The sequence below is a fragment of the Diabrotica virgifera genome, chromosome 1 (genome assembly GCF_917563875.1).
Source record: "Diabrotica virgifera virgifera chromosome 1, PGI_DIABVI_V3a".
In the NCBI taxonomy this organism is placed as follows: domain Eukaryota; kingdom Metazoa; phylum Arthropoda; class Insecta; order Coleoptera; family Chrysomelidae; genus Diabrotica; species Diabrotica virgifera.
This window is the reverse complement of record NC_065443.1, coordinates 112,296,983-112,314,141: the sequence shown is the minus strand read 5'-3', so window position 1 is coordinate 112,314,141 and position 17,159 is coordinate 112,296,983. Positions and strand designations below refer to the sequence as shown.

Genomic DNA, 17,159 nt, shown 5'->3' with positions numbered 1-17,159 from the left:
CTAGTTTTGCTAGGTTATACTCTAATTGATGCTGAAGTGACACTTAGTAAAACAAGAAAATATTTGAATTAAAACTAAAAATTCAAATATTTTCATGACAATTGCCATCGACAGAAAGCAACTGTAGATATCTACAGTGCACGGAATCTAGGCCCTGCATTGGGACTACGTCATAGAGAAATAACAACAAGAGAGAAGTCAAAAGATAGGCAATAACTGGAACACTCTTTCTGCGCAGGTAAGTAGCACATAGGGGCGCTGCTGTTTCTGAAACTAAAATTTACCCATGGTACAATAAAGTATTTTGATTGTACCGTGCAGAAAATTTACATTTTTGACAATTGACATTGACTTTGTGTTTTTGTTTTTAGGACGCCATTTTGTGCGTTAGAATTTGCAATTTCCCGGCCCGGCATAGATAGATAATTTGGCGGTTTGTACTGAATACTACTAAACATATTTTCTATTTTCATTACTGGATAGTGCTGGAATTGCTGAAATTGAATATCGGTAGGTGAAAATACAATTTTTTATATATATAATCGCCTTTTTCTCTATCGTAACACATAATATCTTCCTTCAAGCCTCTTTCTCTATATGTGTTTCCAATTTCCCTATGAATTTCTTCTATCCAGCTTTTCTTAGGTAATCTGTCGTCTTCCGTACGTTGTAGTGGCTTAAAACATCTTAGTTGCTTTGTTTTTATATTGTTAATTATTGTATGCTTACATCCATTATCTCCAATATTCTTGTATTTCTGATTTTATGTATTCTTGATATACGAGCAGATCTTCTCCAGAAGTCCATTTCACTTTTCCTGAGCATCTTTTCGGATTTTTCTTTTAGTGATCAAAATTCGCTGCTATATGTTACAATGCTGTGATAGATGTTATGTTTATTTTCTTTGGAGATACTTTTGGTCCCATAGGATTGTGTATAATAATGTCATAGCTTTCCCTCCTTGTGTGCACTTTTCTTGGCTATTCTTGTCTGTTCCATCTTGTGTAATTTTAAGACCCAAGTATTTATATTCCTGACAGTGATTAGTAGTTATTTCATTTTCCAAGGATAGATCCTGCTGTATACCTCCAACACACATATATTGCGTTTTGTTGGTATTCATTTCCAAACCCCAGTGCAGGTACTCTTCTAAGATTTAGTGTGTCATATAATATTCAATATCATAATAAATATTTTTACTTTAATCCACAGAGACATAAGGTAAAAAAAGTACTTTGTTGGTAGGTAGGTATATGACAAATATTTTGTGTTTTATGGACCTCGATAACTAAAATCTCTGTTTCCTGCAGTGGGTTCGGTGGACTTTTTAAATTAATAAATATGTCCAAAAATGTACCCTTTAAATGGTGGCCAATAAATTTTAATAATTATTGTAAATAATTAACATATAACCAAATTTTTAAATTACATTCATGTGGTGTCTACACACATCAAAATCAAAATTGCTTTCTTTTATGAGTTAATTTCTCAAAAACTATGATGTGATTAATTACTGCATTCTACTAAAAGTAATGTTAATTCAGTATTTTTCAGTAATTAAATATTATTTTTTTCTTAGTTGCAAAATGCTATTTGTGTATTCTTAGAAATACTTTTATAAATTTAATAAGAAAATCACTTTACATTTTGAGTTAGTTCAACTCCCTAACCTCGATATCCACTCTCTATATCGACGCTTGAAAGGTAAAACTGCTAATACGCCAATTACGAATTTTACAGGAGAGCCGTTTAAAGTTTGAAATTTTATAAAAAAAAATCATAATTTTAGTTGTAAGCTTACTATCTTGACAAATCTTAGGAATATAAATGTTTTATAGTAAAATGCTTTCATGGTATAAATTTCTAAAAGAAATATTATCTAGTTTTAAAATTAAAGGCGCATTATACAAAGTGATTCTTGAATGCAATCAGGAGAAATGTATTATAAGCATAATGCGTTATATAACCAGGTAGCTGAAAACGGCTAATTTACCAAATATGAGTAATTTTATGAGAAGGTGAAATGTTTTATAATACATTTATCTGATGGGTGGAAGCTATTAGAAGTGTCTTTTGTGCAAATTACAAGAATATAAGTCATTCTCGGTTTAAATTCTAATTATCATTTTATTATATTTATTGCAAAATTATTAGATGTTCTAGACATTTTACATTAAAAAACAAAAAGAAATAGTTCAAGTTACTAGAAAATACTTTATTTTTACAAAAAAAAACAAGTGAGGTTCATGACAAAAACAATAAAAAACACATCAGCAATATTAAGGTTGAACTCAATCTTCTTCGTCAGTCTCTGGAAGGACATCCTTTACACTATTACCTCTAGGTAGATTTGAATATTCATTATGATATTGCAAGGGTATGACATTCGATTGGCACAATTTATCCAGATCGTTATATTTTGCTTTGGAAATTAACAAAGGATTTGGATATAAGTTGCAATTTGGTGGATTCTTTACTTTACCGCTGATTTGTATGATCTCTTCTTGAGCATCTGACGCCATCGAAAACTTTGCATACATCTTATTTGGTTCAGACTTCTTGAATGTAGCGACTCTAATTTTACTTATTTTCCCTGCAAGATTTCCTTTAAAATATTTGTCTGGTATATCATCCCATGACGTAAAATCTTTATGGAGCATGGGATGAACTTCATAAGGTTCAGGAATGTGACGAGCTAACTCAAACACAGTTGGCCATTGTGAAGGTGCCCAAATAATATGCTTAGCTATGCTTTTTTCTATGACAGAATGCATGCTGTCAACTGGCATGTAAGTGTGACCTGGCAGAAGATAATTAATCTGAATCACATTTACATTTTTGCAGGACATCAAGTTGTAGTGGAGAGAGGCCAAAACAGTACGGTTCTTATTTTGACCTGGGCATGAATCACAATAAAGCAATAGCTTCGTGATTGTCCCACGATCATCAATTTTTTTCATGTAAGATACTAGACATGTAGCTATTTCATTAGCTCCTCTCTTTCCTAAGCTTTCATTCCAATAATAACAGTGGCCTTTCCGTGTTGTACTTTCATAGAAAGTAAAGTTATACACTGCCAATTTTCTGGAGTAATAAAGTAGCATACTTTCCCCGTACGGTGTATTTAAAACTTTCTGTAAGTCGAACGAGACGCACAAGACACTTCTATTTTTTTCGTGAATTTTTTGATGATATTCAAATCTTTTCTTGCTTTCAACCTTTTCTTTGTCATGTTCATGCTTTTCTACAACAGTTTCCGGTCTAGGGTTATTTTCGAAACCAACACACTTGACACATTTGTCTTTCTTGGGAATATGAATTCCGATATTGAATTCTTCCGTAAATATTTTTCTAAATAACCTCTCTGACACAACATCTATACCTCTTTCTATTTCTCTTTTCTTATATAGATTATAAAGATTTGTAATATTCTTAAATTCATTGGGCAAATAAAGTTTCGTGGAGTCTTTTCTTGCATAGTGTGACGGCACTGCTGGCAAACTTGTAATGAAGTCTCTTAGAGAATTCAAGACTTCATCCTTTGTTTTATTTGGAGGGATAGTTTTTCCTCGCATATCCTCTTTACCCAAACCATAACAAGCATTAGAGAGTGTGTAATAAACATATCTTTGTGAAACATTTAAAGTAGATAATAAAAACTTCAGACAAACTTGACGTTGTCCTTCACCTTCATTAATAAAATAGAGAAATGTATTGGATTTTCTGCTTTCATGTTTTACTCTCTTTCTCTTCACAGATTCTTTCTTTGACATCGAAACAAGCCAATCGCGACGTCGCTGTGGAGATAGTGACCAAAAGTAATTAAATATATTCAATCTTCTTTCCTCAGATATATCGTCGCAGCGATTAGTACATTTCTTTAGTTGACATGGATTTGGTCCTATTTCTTTTGCTGGAACTTCTATACCATTTTTCTTCTTATATTTCTTGCCACTTCGATATAATTGTTGCCTTTCACTCGCTTTATTAGGCCGTTTTTTCTTATATGCTGATTCTCCCACTGTTCCATTTTCAGCAACAACCGCTTTTCTTTTCTTCTCTTTCCTTTTCAGTATCTTTTTGGATGCTGTTTCATCTGTACTATCTTCTTCCTCAGACGAACCTTCCCAAGAACTTGAATCGCAGTCGTACTCTAAAATCCTTTCTTCTTCATCTAAGAAGTCTGTATAGGCCGATTTCAAAACACTTTTACAGCTACGAAAGTTAGCTACCTTGCTAGGTCCAAATGTGGTATCATCAGCTGAAACGTCTCCGGCATTACCACTACACAACTCTATACCCACGGTTTCTTCAAGAACTGTTGAATTTTGAACATCTTGCAACAAACTTGTATTTGTATTGAAGTACTTTTGCTGGTCAACTGGTGGGGGGTCAATATCCAAATATTGATTGTTATTTGAGTGAATCTGAATTTCTATTTCTTGAGAAATTATAGGTAAAAATTCATTAGTCAATAGTGAATTTTTAGGAGAAACTTCAGACTCAATGACAGGGGCAACTACGGCAGATTCACTGTTTTGAATTGGTTGTAAATCTGTATAAATTGGTGAAGCCGGATAATTTAGTTCAGAGGAACAATCAGGTACAGATTGGCTTTGTTCTAAATAATCAGAAGTGCGGTTGGAAGTACTAAAATTATGTTGTTCAATCCAGGATTGAACATTGAAAGGACCAGCTGCTGAATATAATTTCGTGATCTTCTGTGGATTTAGTTCATAATTAATTACTGCTTTGCTAGGGGATATTGGTACATTAGTTAGTTTTCGATAGTTAAAACCCCGACTGCAAGATTGCGACTCTGAAGGCCTTCCCGCATTTTGAGCAACTACATCAGTGGCCTGGATAGCCTTTGTGGATGAAGAACAGCTTGTTTGAAGATCTATAATGCTCTTTCTGTCTTGAAGTTTTTTCATAATGCGATCTGCTCGCGACATTTTTATCTGCAATAAAAATGCTTTGAAAATAAAAACAAGCTTCTCAAACAAGTTATTATATTTTTTTCAAAATGACACTAATAATAGAGAAAAATAGAGAATAGAGAATAGAGAATTTATAAACCTTTTAAATGAGCTATTACACGACCCCTACTCTCATTTAAAAAAATCATCAATTACGTCATCACGTCCAGATGGATGATGTCACTAATATGATATATACGCCAAAAAGTCATAATTTAAAAACAAAAATCGACCTGTCTCAAGATTTCTCTCCAAATTCGCCTCTTTTCGAGATAATGAATTTATTCCAACTCAAACGTCCTCACTGTATAAAAATATATTATAATATACATTCAAATATATAAATAACAAGCTGAAAATGTGAGCATTATCATAACGAAAACTTTGTTTATTTACGTAGTTAAATTCATAAGACGGAAAAATGCTATTATGGAAAGTTATTTAGAATTAAAAACTATGTTTTAATGTGCAATTATATCCTTCCAATTGCAATAATGTAAACGATAAAAAACTTTAATCTTGAGCGAAATTCATATTTTTTGACATACCTCGTATAAAATTGATAAAACTTGATATAATTGTATCTTAGGTTTTAGATCATGAAGAGCTTTTTTTGAAGAATAACTTTTTTTTATAAAATTAAAATAAGAAAGTTTTCCATTATAATAATAATATTTGTTCAACTTAAGTAGACACACGGTATACAGTGATGAGCGCGCTAATAACCCGCAAAATAACGCAAAAGGTGGAAATGTTTTATTGCCAAAACTGAAATTATCTTATGCACCAACTTTTATCAGGAAGAAATATTTCTAAGAGATTTATAATAAAACAGTTCTCAATTGCCGTTGCCATTTTGGCTCACACCGTACATGTACATATACCTACCATAAAATTAAGTTTCTGTAGGTGAAGTCAGAATTAAAAAACTGTTAAAAAAATTAAAGAATTGTCTACTTATCAGACATAACTAATTTATATTTTTATGAGTGTTTTTCGCAAAATATTAATAAACCATGTCTTTACTTCTCTGTGTTAATGTTTTGTTTGAAATTTTGCAAATATGTATTAGGTATAATAAGATTGATAATAAAAATCTAACTACAGATAACTAAAACGAAACACTTACCTTCATTAATGAAGAAATGCAATTATTAAACTAAGTAAGTAAGGTAAGTGAGCCAAATATTGCCACCTTAACGTTTGGTCGTAAATAAAACATACATTTTTATTAATAAATGAAAACAAATTTGGGTAGTAGTAAAGAAATGTATTGCCTTTAACAATATAGTTTAATTATATCAAAAAACTAAACAGAAACTAAATAAAGAATACTTTTTTTATTGAGGTTACGAATGGCAATATTAGGACTACAGCTCTCCTATTATTGCCACCCATGTCAATATTATGCACTGCAGAACTGCAGTTAAAAGTAACACATTTTTCCGAAAAAAAAAAGACAATTAAGTAATATAAACTTAATAAACATGTCTGTTAAATATAACTTAAGAACATTGAGGGCAAATAAAGTTTTCTTTGTCCTCTTTACTTAGTCCTACACAGGCCTCGTGAACATATCGACAGCACACTATGCACAAGCGCATATCTTCTTTACTGCAGACTTTAAATAGGAAACAAAACCACGATTCTTCTTTTCTTGATATTTTTGGCACACCGCTTGTTGTTTTTTTTTTGACAACTTTAACTGGATTAACCAATTTTGATTTTGGTGCGAACAAATCTTTGGTAACTTGCTGGGCTTTGCTGTTTAAAGCGGGCTTCCTCTTCACGGTGGGTAATTTAATTTCCGGTGTTATCAGCAATCCTGTATCTTTAAAGGAACTGTTTAAGCATTTGGAGTCAGAAGTTGTTACTTGGTTAGACCCCGGAATATATTTTTTTGTTTCTTTTGTAACCGTATTGCCTGTCTGTTTATATTTTAATTCTCTTAGTGGACTGCCATCTTCAGAGCTGCTGCTCCTTTTAGATCTTTTCATAGGTTCATCTTCACTAGAGACATCATCAAGTGAGTCATCGTGAAGACTAAAATCTGATAATGATTCACTACTTGAGACAGAAATTAAGCGCTTCTTTTTTTTGTTATTAGTTTTTTCTAGCACTTTATATCCGCTTGTACTCGCCTCGTTTTGATCTGCGGGTTCAATTGACTTGCTAGAACTTCTAACGACATCTGATAAATCTTGGCAAGTACTGTGGTTTACTATGTCTTCTTCTCTGTGCTTCTTTTTTTTGTTATTAGTTTTTTCTGGTACTTTATATCCGCTTGTACTCACCTCGTTTTTATCTGTGGGTTCAATCGACTTGCTAGAACTTCTAACGATATCTGCTAAATCTTGGGAAGTACTGTGGTTTACTATGTCTTCTTCTCTGTGGGTGATCAAACTTGGTGCAAAGGCAGCTTCAGGTATAGCGTCTGGTCTAAACGGATAAATACCGGTGGCTGCAAAACCGGAGATAATGTTTGATGGTGTCATTGCTTTTAGCCATAATGGAGTAAAAATGTGTCCAAATCTCATTTTGGTGATAGCCATGCCAGGGTTTGTTGTTAAAAACTGTAGGACTTCTTGGTCCCAAAATGTCTCAAAGCTTTTAAACACTGATTTATCCATAATTTGCAGCTCGTGTGATGTGTTGCTAGGAAGACAAAATAAAGTTATGTCCATGCGATTAGCTGCTTCAACTATGGAAATATCTAGGTGACATTTAGCTCCATCAAATATTAGTAGGGTAGGACCAGGGTTTTTGAATGAAGAGAAATGGTCAAGCCACGAAATAAATGCTTCACATGTCATACTACCTTTATTTGTGACAATAGCTTTTGAGCCAGGGGGCAAGTGATCAGACCATTCAGGTTTAAACCTTTGCCCTTTAAATAGCACAAAAGGTGGTATCGCTTGACCAAGTGCATTTCCGCAACCTACAATTGACACGTTTTCTCCGTGTTCGGGTGCGGTTAAATGTACCCGTTTTGCTCCCTTTCTAGCAAAAACAATTTGTTGCTTATGGATTGTCAATCTGCACCCTTTTTCGTCAATATTATATATGCTACCAGGTTTGTCAAATAGATTTAGATTTTCTATGGTATCTCTCAATTTATGAAAGTAGTCATCGACAATTGTTTTATTCATTTTTTGAGCTCGAGCCATATTCATTTGTTGAGCTTTTCGCCTAGCTACCTCTGGATGCCTGCACAAGAATAACTTAAGCCACTTTCTACCAGCTTTATTTGACTCTTTAGAAAATGGATTTGGAATGCGATTTGTTATAGCGAAAGAAAACACACTTTTCATTAAAACTTTGCTAGTAATAGGCATTCCTACCTCAGCTAATCTGTAAATCCTTTCCACAAGATCATTTTCTTGTGCTGCAGATAACACCGGTGATCTTCCAAGCTTTTTTACTGGATTTTGCGTTCTGTGATGAAGACCTAGCGATGAGCGAGGAATGTTGTAATTCTTGGCAGCACCTTTGATGGACATTCCGTCCGCTATGGCTTGCAGCGCCGAGCGTAGATCTTCTTCTGACCATTGAGCTCGTTTTCTTGGCATTCTGCAAAAAAGTTTAACACTTAGTCCCTTATATTGCCACTAGTCCCTAATATTGCCACTGGCAATAATAGGAAATATTAGCTATGGCAATATTAGGAACAAATGGCATGCAGACAAAAACATCCGTAACTTAAAATTACATTTGAAATAATTAATGGAATTCATAAAATAAGAACCACTGGAGTGTACTTACCTAAATGTAATTAAAAAAATCCAGGCAACTTTAATATGTCTCGCGTAGGGTCAACGAAAAAAACAGGTTTATTTATACCGCAGACACCAAAAACAAATAGCGTGCTCCTTCATCCGACGATTACCATAGACTAAAACCGCCGAATAAAAAACGGGTTGCTAATAGACAGAGACACTCGCTACTGTTGTCACCTTATTTGCAACGTCGATAATATCTGCGATATAGGGAGTGGCAGTATTAGGAACAGTGGCAATATTTGGCGAACCTACGTTAATAAATAAACTCACTGAGAAACTTTGCAGAAACACTACTTGTTAGCCGAATAATGTATGACTGGACAAAAAAACCGTTAGAACGTTAACATTACGTATTTTGTATCATAAAAACAAAGGGTAATTGTTCAAAATGCCTTTTATATTTGGAAAGACTATCTTCGAAGTGGATAATGTAGCACGCTTGATATTATTTTAAACAGATAAAATGTATAATACGCCACCTGTACCCGTAACTGATGTAAACAAAACTGTTTTAAGCACCACTATGCAAAAAAATTCTGCCATGTGAAATAACTAACACGGCCTTTAGGCTCTAATACCTGAAAGTGAAATTGACTTATTTGCTAGAATCAAACGTGGTGGGTGTATTATACGACTGTTAACATATTTTTGTATTAAGATCTGGCGCATAAGACATAGCTGCTTTTAAAACCACCCCAAAAATAAAATGTTTAATACGCCAAAAAAGTAGTTCAAACAGCCTAAATCCCATTTATACATACGTAGAAAAATTCACTGAATCTTATGGTATATAAAGTCTATTTTACCAAAAATGGCGTATTATACATTTTACCTTTCAAGCGTCGATATGCATTGTATTAAAATTGCCTTCTGTTTTATTTTCAGGAACTTGGAATTACAGAGAAGTGATATAGACTAATCATCATCATCATCATCATCATCAGCCCCTCTCGATCCACTGCTGGACATAGGCCTCCCATGTTTGTAGACAAGTAGAAGAGACAAGTAGACTAATAGAATAGAATAACAGGTATAGTGTAGGTACATGTAAGTAGGTAGGTTAATACCTTGGCTACCGTGTGAGATGCCAGCATTTGACACAAAATATCGACTGTAATATCGTGTGAGACGCTGGCTTCCATTGTTATTAAATGATTTAAAATGCTCTAAAGCGAGAGTTTTTAGTTTCTCATATTGGTTTCAAAATAAGGATAAAATGGTACAAAATTACATCTTATTAGTTTAAGTGATCGCTAACCAAGGTGTTAAACGTTAATAAAGGTATGGTAGTTATATTGTATGTAGGTACAGTTGAGTCCATGGTTCTCATTAATACCTGGAGAGATAAAACACATACTTGTCACTTAGCACCATTGTGTTCCACGCATGACACTAACGACAAACCAGCTACTGCCTGTTATTAAGTAAACACACATGTTATTTTTATGAACATTTTAGACTCAGTACATCGAAAAAATAGAGGTACAAAAAGACGCTTGGGGACGTTTTCAGATTTAAGTACAATTTGCAACATTTCTGGTTTGTTTATTGTTTGTTTTTCACAACTAATTTTATTTTGGCATTAATTTACATACAAAGTTCACCTCATTCACACAGATTGTCATAACCACTTTCTGCCAATGTACTCAACTGTAAAATTAGTTTATCATTTTATAGTGTAAATACAAATAAAAAACTAGTATTGTAACAAAAGTCAGTGTTTTGTAAGTAGGTAGGTTAAAAATATCAATAAAGGTTCTGTTTAGTTACAATTTATAGTGGTTATATTGTATGTAGGTAATATTATTTTATCATTTTGCAATGTCAAATTCTAAATCCCAACCCGGTAAATATGTTCACGGATGTTTAGCGTCCTATTGTAATAACAAGTATTTTCATCCTGTCACAGACCCAGAGTATACAAATAAAAAGTTTTTTAGATTTCCAGATAAAGATTTAAAAAGACGTCATGACTGGTTTGAAATTATTGGTATTGAATTTACTGAAACTAGGTGTTATTTATGTGAAGATCATTTTGAGGAAACACAATTTACAAGCAGCTTAAAAACAAAACTTTTAAATAATGCAGTGCCCTCCAAAATAATTCACATATCCAATGTTCATGATCAACTTTTGCCTATACCTGCACATTCTTCTGATGAAATCTCTGTTTCAAATGTACACATTTTTAGTAACAAAGAAATAGTTCCTCCAAAATTATCCTCCATTAATAACCCAGTCAATAATAAACGGTCAATTTCCAGTCAGCATGATAATGAGTATAGTATTACACCTAAATGTAAGCGATCCCGTATTTTGAAAGATATTAATGAAACCAGAGTAAGAGATTTGTCTCCTAAAAAGAAAAAGTTATATTTTTTAAATCGTACTCATAGAAATTCTATTTGTAAATTGAAAAACTGTTTAAAAGTAACTAAACAGAAATTCAAATTGGCATATGAGTTTTCTAAAGGTGAAAGGTTTAGGGAATTAGAAGAAAATATGGACCCTACAATTGCATCATTTTTTAAAAGTTCTTTTTCAAATCTTAAAGTTAAAAGGCCTACTTGGACAACACGTGATAAGGTATATGCTTTGGCTTTGTACAAAAGGGGTCCTAGATGTTACAGATTTTTGAGACGTAGTATACCATTGCCAGCTAAAAGTACCCTTCAGAAACTATTAAAAAACATTCCTTTTGCAGCTGGAATAGAAATTCAATTATTAAAGAAACTTTGTAAAAGAGTAGAATCCATGGGACCATTGGATAGATATTGTTCCTTAGTTTTTGATGAAATATCATTGTCTCAGAAGTTAAGTTACGATAAATTTAGTGATAAAGTCATTGGTTATGTAGATCTTGGTCCATTGGGTCGTAAAAATGAGTATGCTGATCATGCACTAGTTTTTATGCTCAATGGTCTGCACAAAAGTTGGAAACAACCAATAGCTTTTTTTTTACACAACATTCTGTAAAATCACATGATTTGAAGGTTTTAATTTCACAAGTGATTAGTCAGGTAGAAATAGAAACCGGTTTGAAAATACTGTGTACTGTGTGTGACCAAGGTGCTACAAACCGTGCTGCTATTAACTTACTTTGTAGGGAAAATAACGAACCAGGGCCTCACTTTTTCATCAATAATCATAAGATATTGACAATTTTCGACCCACCACATTTATTAAAGTCAACTCGTAATGCTCTTTTAAAGTACCATATTCAGTTTGATCAGACAAAAATGGCCAAAATTGATCATATAAGACAGTGTTTTAATATAGACAAAAGAAAACGTTTTCAAGCATTAAGACGGATAAGGGAGGTTTATTTACATCTCAAAACTCATAGTCGCTTAAAAATGAAAGTGTGTGTAGCCGCACGGACCCTCAGTCATACAGTTGCTTCCACTTTGGAAGAGATGGTTAGTAATCCAAATAATAATATACCCTCTCAAGCTATCGAAACTGCTGAATTTGTGCATGATGTAGATCAGCTTTTCGATAGCTTTAATGGCAGAACAACAAAGCCTGAATGTGGCAAGCCTTATCGTAGGTGTATGTCTAATAGATCTCCTCATGCCGTGCTGTGGAATCGCCTTCTTCCTAAAATTAATAGCTGGATGTTTATTGATGAAAAAGTCAAAAAGAAGGTAATGCCATTTAAGTCAGGGTGGTTAACAACCATTGCAGCCACAAAAGAGTTGTGGAATATTTGTAAAGATTTGGGATTTAAGTTTTTAAGAACCCGTGCTCTAAATCAAGATCCTTTGGAAAACTCATTTGCCTCTATACGCCATCTAGGAGCAGAAAATGTAAATCCAAGTTGCTACCAGTTTATTTCATCATTTAAAACATCTGTTCTTAATAACTTAATTACTCCTTCTTCTAATAAAAATTGTGAAACAGATGATGGCTCTATTCTTGATAATTTGCAAGACTTTTTGGAAAGTTCAATAACCAAAAATGATTTTATTGATTTAGATGTTTTAGATGTGAATGAAATAGAAAATCTAGCTCTACCATTACCTGATACAGATGTTACAGGTCATGAAGGTAACACATTAGCATATGTTGCTGGGTTTATAATAAAAAATCTTAAATCGATTAAAGAATGTGAGGTGTGTGCAGCTAATATCATATCTGACTGTTTGGAACCACACCATACATTTACAATGTTTAAAGAATATAGTGATAATAAATTAAGTTTAAATTATGTTACAAAAAATTTTCTAGTAGATTTAGCCAAAATGTACGATATTGTAATTGCGGTATTAGTCATTAATGGACATATAAACCATTTGGTCAAAAAAATTAAAATTCTGATAAAAAAGTATGTAACTCTGGAGTGGTTTACTTGTAACCAACATTTGGATTATGTGTTTAATTATTGTCTAGATGTGTCTGTATCCTTAATAATTAAGAAATATTATGATGATGTTTATAGAAGTTCTCAAGATTTGCAAAAAAATGATTTACGAAAAAAGAAAATTAATACTAATAAGAAAATTAATAATCCCTCCCTTAGACGGAATCTGAGCTGTAGGGCTAAATCTGATAACAATAATGATCAGTGAAATAGTTAATGGTAAATTTTATTATATTGTATTCACATTTATATAGTGATGAGCAAGCTAATCATCGGCAAAATAATGCAAAAGAGGGAAAACATATTCAGTTTGAGATAAAAAGAAATGAAACTAATGAAGGTGGGAGATGTAGCGATAAACACCTATAAACTTACATTCCATTTATTGTTTTCCACCTTTAGACATATCAGAGGAGCATGTCAACTAAAACTGTCACTGTCATTGTGGCAATTGCCAAACTCGTCTGATACATCTAAAGGTGGGAAACAATAAGTAGAATGTAAATTTATAAGTTTTTATTGCTAAATCTCACACCTTCTAGTTTCATTTCTTTTTATCCCACAACTTGAATGTGTTTTCCATCTTTTGTGCACACTCCAGCACACTCATCACTGTATAACTAACATAGTATAGTAGTCCCCAGTACAAGGACCTAAAATCTCACTGATATAATATATCTATAATACAGGGTGTCCCGAAAAGAATGGTCATAAATTATACCACACATTCTGGGGTCAAAAATAGTTCGATTAAACCTAACTTACCTTAGTACAAATGTGCTCTTAAAAAAAGTTACAGCCCTTTGAAATTACAAAATGAAAATCGATTTTTTCCAATATATCGAAAACTATTAGAGATTTTTTATTGAAAATGGACATGTATCATTCTTATAGCAGGAATATCTTAAAACAAAATTATAGTAAAATTTGTCCACCCCATTAAAATTTTATGGGGGTTTTGTTCCCTTAAACCCCCCTAAACTTTTTTGTACGTTCCAATTAATTCATTATTGTTATGCTATTAGTTAAACACAACGTTTCTAAAACTTTTTTGCCTCCCAGTATTTTTTTGATAAGCCAGTTTTTATCGAGATACGGCTTCTTTTTTAATATATTTACATAAAAATTTTATGGGGGTTTTGTTCCTTTAAACCCCCCAAATGTTTGTGTACGTTCCAATTAAACTATTATTGTGGTACCGTTAGTTAAACAAACTGTTTTTAAAACTTTTTTGCCTCTTAGTCCTTTTTTGATAAGTCACCTTTTATCGAGATGTGGCTTCTTTTTCAAAATATACCTAAAAATGTAAATTATAAAAAAATTTTCAGATTATTAACAGGTCTCTATAATCGTACTTACCATATACAAAATATGTAGTGGATTCCACAAATATTCAAAATATCTCGATAAACACTGGCTTACCGAAAAATTACTAAGACGCAAAAAAGTTTTAAAAACATTGTGTTTAAGTAATGGTGCCACAATAATAATTAAATTGGAACGTACACAAAAGTTTGGGGAGGTTTAAGGGAACAAAACCCCCATAAAATTTTGAGGGGCTGCACAAATTTCACTTTAATTTTTTTTTAAGATTTTGCTGCCACAAGAATGCCACATGTCTATTTTAAATAAAAAATCTTCAAGAGTTTTCGATATATGAAAAAAAATCGATTCTCATTTTGTAACTTCAAAGGGCTATAACTTTTTTTGTGTGCACTATTGTATTTAGGTTAGTGAGGTTCAATCAACCTATTTTTGGCCCCAAAATCTGTGGTATAATTTATGACCAATCTTTTCGGGACACCCTGTATAGTATATCTATAATATATCACTGATATATTATATTATAATATAAGTTTCAAGCTTTGTATGCATTCCTTGCTACATGTACGACAAACTTTTCCTCTGTGACCATAATTGTATTTAAATAAACCAAACTTGTATTGAGAGACAATAACGTAAAAGTGACATCTTTGAGAACTAAGCGTTCGAAAACATAGCAACTCTGAAAGATTTCACAGAGGAAAAGTTTGTCGGACATGTCGCAAGGAATGCAAACACAAAGTTTAAAACTTATATGTATCACTGAAATTTTAGGTCCTTGTACTGGGGACTATATAGTGTAAAGTTAAACAATTTTTAATGGCAAACATTTTGATTTCTCTTATAAACATTTATTTAAATTGCAGGTTTGTTCGATTTGTTTATCACCTAAAAGTATTTTACTTATTTATTGTAAGTTGATATTTTAAAGGTTTGTATTTTAGCTTTAGTAAAGTTCTCAGTGTATTATATAATATTTTCCTTTAGAGATTTTTAGGCTACTAATCAAATATGTATCTGCATTTTGTAAACTATAAGATAAATAAAGAATAAAGAAGAGCGGGGACATGCATGCATTTTGTGTTGATCTGTGTTTTACATCATTATTTCAAAACAATTTTACTGCATAGATTTCCCTATTTTGTTTTATCAGCACTCCATACATGCATGCGGTAAGTGGGGGGTCCCCGTGAGGATTAATAAAAATAAAATGTATGAAGTTGTTTTGTCAGTGTTTATATATTTTATCCTATTTTTCTAAAAAGTTCTGAGGGAACTACAACAGTTAGTTGATATTTTAAAGGCTTTTATTTTAGCTTTAGTAAAGTTCTGTTTGTATTGTATAATTTTTTTTCTTAAGATTTTTTTAGGCTACTAGTCAAATTTGTAATATGTATCTGCATTTTGTAAAAGATAAGATAATTAAAGAATAAAGAGCGGGGACATGCATGCATTTTGTGTTGATCTGTGTTTTACATCATTATTTCAAAACAATTTTACTGCATAGATTTTCTTATTTTGTTTTATCAGCACTCCATACATGCATGCGGTAAGTGGGGGGTCCCCGTGAGGATTAATAAAAATAAAATATATGTAGTTTTTTTCCCAGTGTTTATATTATTTTCTATTTTTCTGAAAGTTCTGAAAAAAAATATTTTTCTTTAGATATTTTTAGGCTACTAATCAAACTAGTAATATCTGCATTTTGTAAAATATAAGATGAATAAAGAGGTCGCTGTGAAGATTAATAAAAATAAAATGTGTAGTTTTTTTCCCAGTGTTTATTCCCATGTTTTACGAAGACCTATTTACAAAACCAACATAACTGTATTTTTAATATTTTTTGTGTAAAAATATAATTTCTATGAAAAAATTTAAAATTTTAATATTATTTATGACATTATAAATAAGATAATGTGTAAATAATATTACAATTTCCAAATTATTTCATAGAAATTAGGTTTTTACACTAAAACATTAAAGAAAACTTAAAAATACAGTTATTTTGTTTTTGTAAATAGATCTTCATAGCTAAGTGAAGTCTAAAATAATTTTAAATATCCCGCCACGCCCGCTTTTAGCCGTGTAGTTCGGTAAGTAGTTCATCGAGTCGCTAGCGTCTAGTGTGACAATCAAATGTATGCAACCAAGCACTCTCCTTGTTGTTATTTCTCTATGTTGTTGTTATTTCTCTATGGACTACGTGCATTATCGCCTGAGTCGATCGTATTCTAAGGAATATAGACGGTTCTAGAAGAGACCACACTAAACGTGACTAAACTCAACACGGACGTTTGCATAGGTATATATTAACATAGAGTGAGCCTTCACTCCGCGCGTCCTGACGACAATATCTCTTCGACTGGTTTGCGCTATTAGCCGTGTAGTTCGGTAAGTAGTTCATCGAGTCGCTAGCGTCTAGTGTGACAATCAAATGTATGCAACCAAGCACTCTCCTTGTTGTTATTTCTCTATGGACTACGTGCATTATCGCCTGAGTCGAACGCCTGAGTCGATCGTATTCTAAGGAATATAGACGGTTCTAGAAGAGACCACACTAAACGTGACTAAACTCAACACGGACGTTTGCATAGGTATATATTAACATAGAGTGAGCCTTCACTCCGCGCGTCCTGACGACAATATCTCTTCGACTGGTTTGCGCTATCTCTTTCTCATAGAGTTAAATATTAGCATAGAGAGAGTGTCATTCAG

General features: G+C 32.6%; 3 protein-coding genes across 4 annotated transcripts in view; 1 reads left to right on the top strand and 2 right to left on the bottom strand.

Annotated features, from left to right (window-relative positions):
• LOC114344203 (protein kinase C-binding protein 1) overlaps nucleotides 1-17,159 on the bottom strand; it is a 120,679-nt gene that overhangs the window by 65,040 nt on the left and 38,480 nt on the right. The window lies entirely within an intron of this gene.
• Nucleotides 179-16,203, top strand: LOC126890091 (uncharacterized). The gene is made up of 3 exons (XM_050658942.1): nucleotides 179-238; nucleotides 372-510; nucleotides 9,644-16,203. Exon 3 carries the CDS (start codon nucleotides 11,998-12,000, stop codon nucleotides 13,327-13,329), a length of 1,332 nt encoding a protein of 443 aa, XP_050514899.1. The 5' UTR covers nucleotides 179-238; nucleotides 372-510; nucleotides 9,644-11,997; the 3' UTR covers nucleotides 13,330-16,203.
• LOC126890072 (uncharacterized) lies at nucleotides 6,322-8,953 on the bottom strand. Its single transcript, XM_050658903.1, has 2 exons — nucleotides 8,742-8,953; nucleotides 6,322-8,549 (listed from the first exon to the last, which is right to left on the bottom strand). Exon 2 carries the CDS (start codon nucleotides 8,546-8,548, stop codon nucleotides 6,485-6,487), a length of 2,064 nt encoding a protein of 687 aa, XP_050514860.1. The 5' UTR covers nucleotide 8,549; nucleotides 8,742-8,953; the 3' UTR covers nucleotides 6,322-6,484.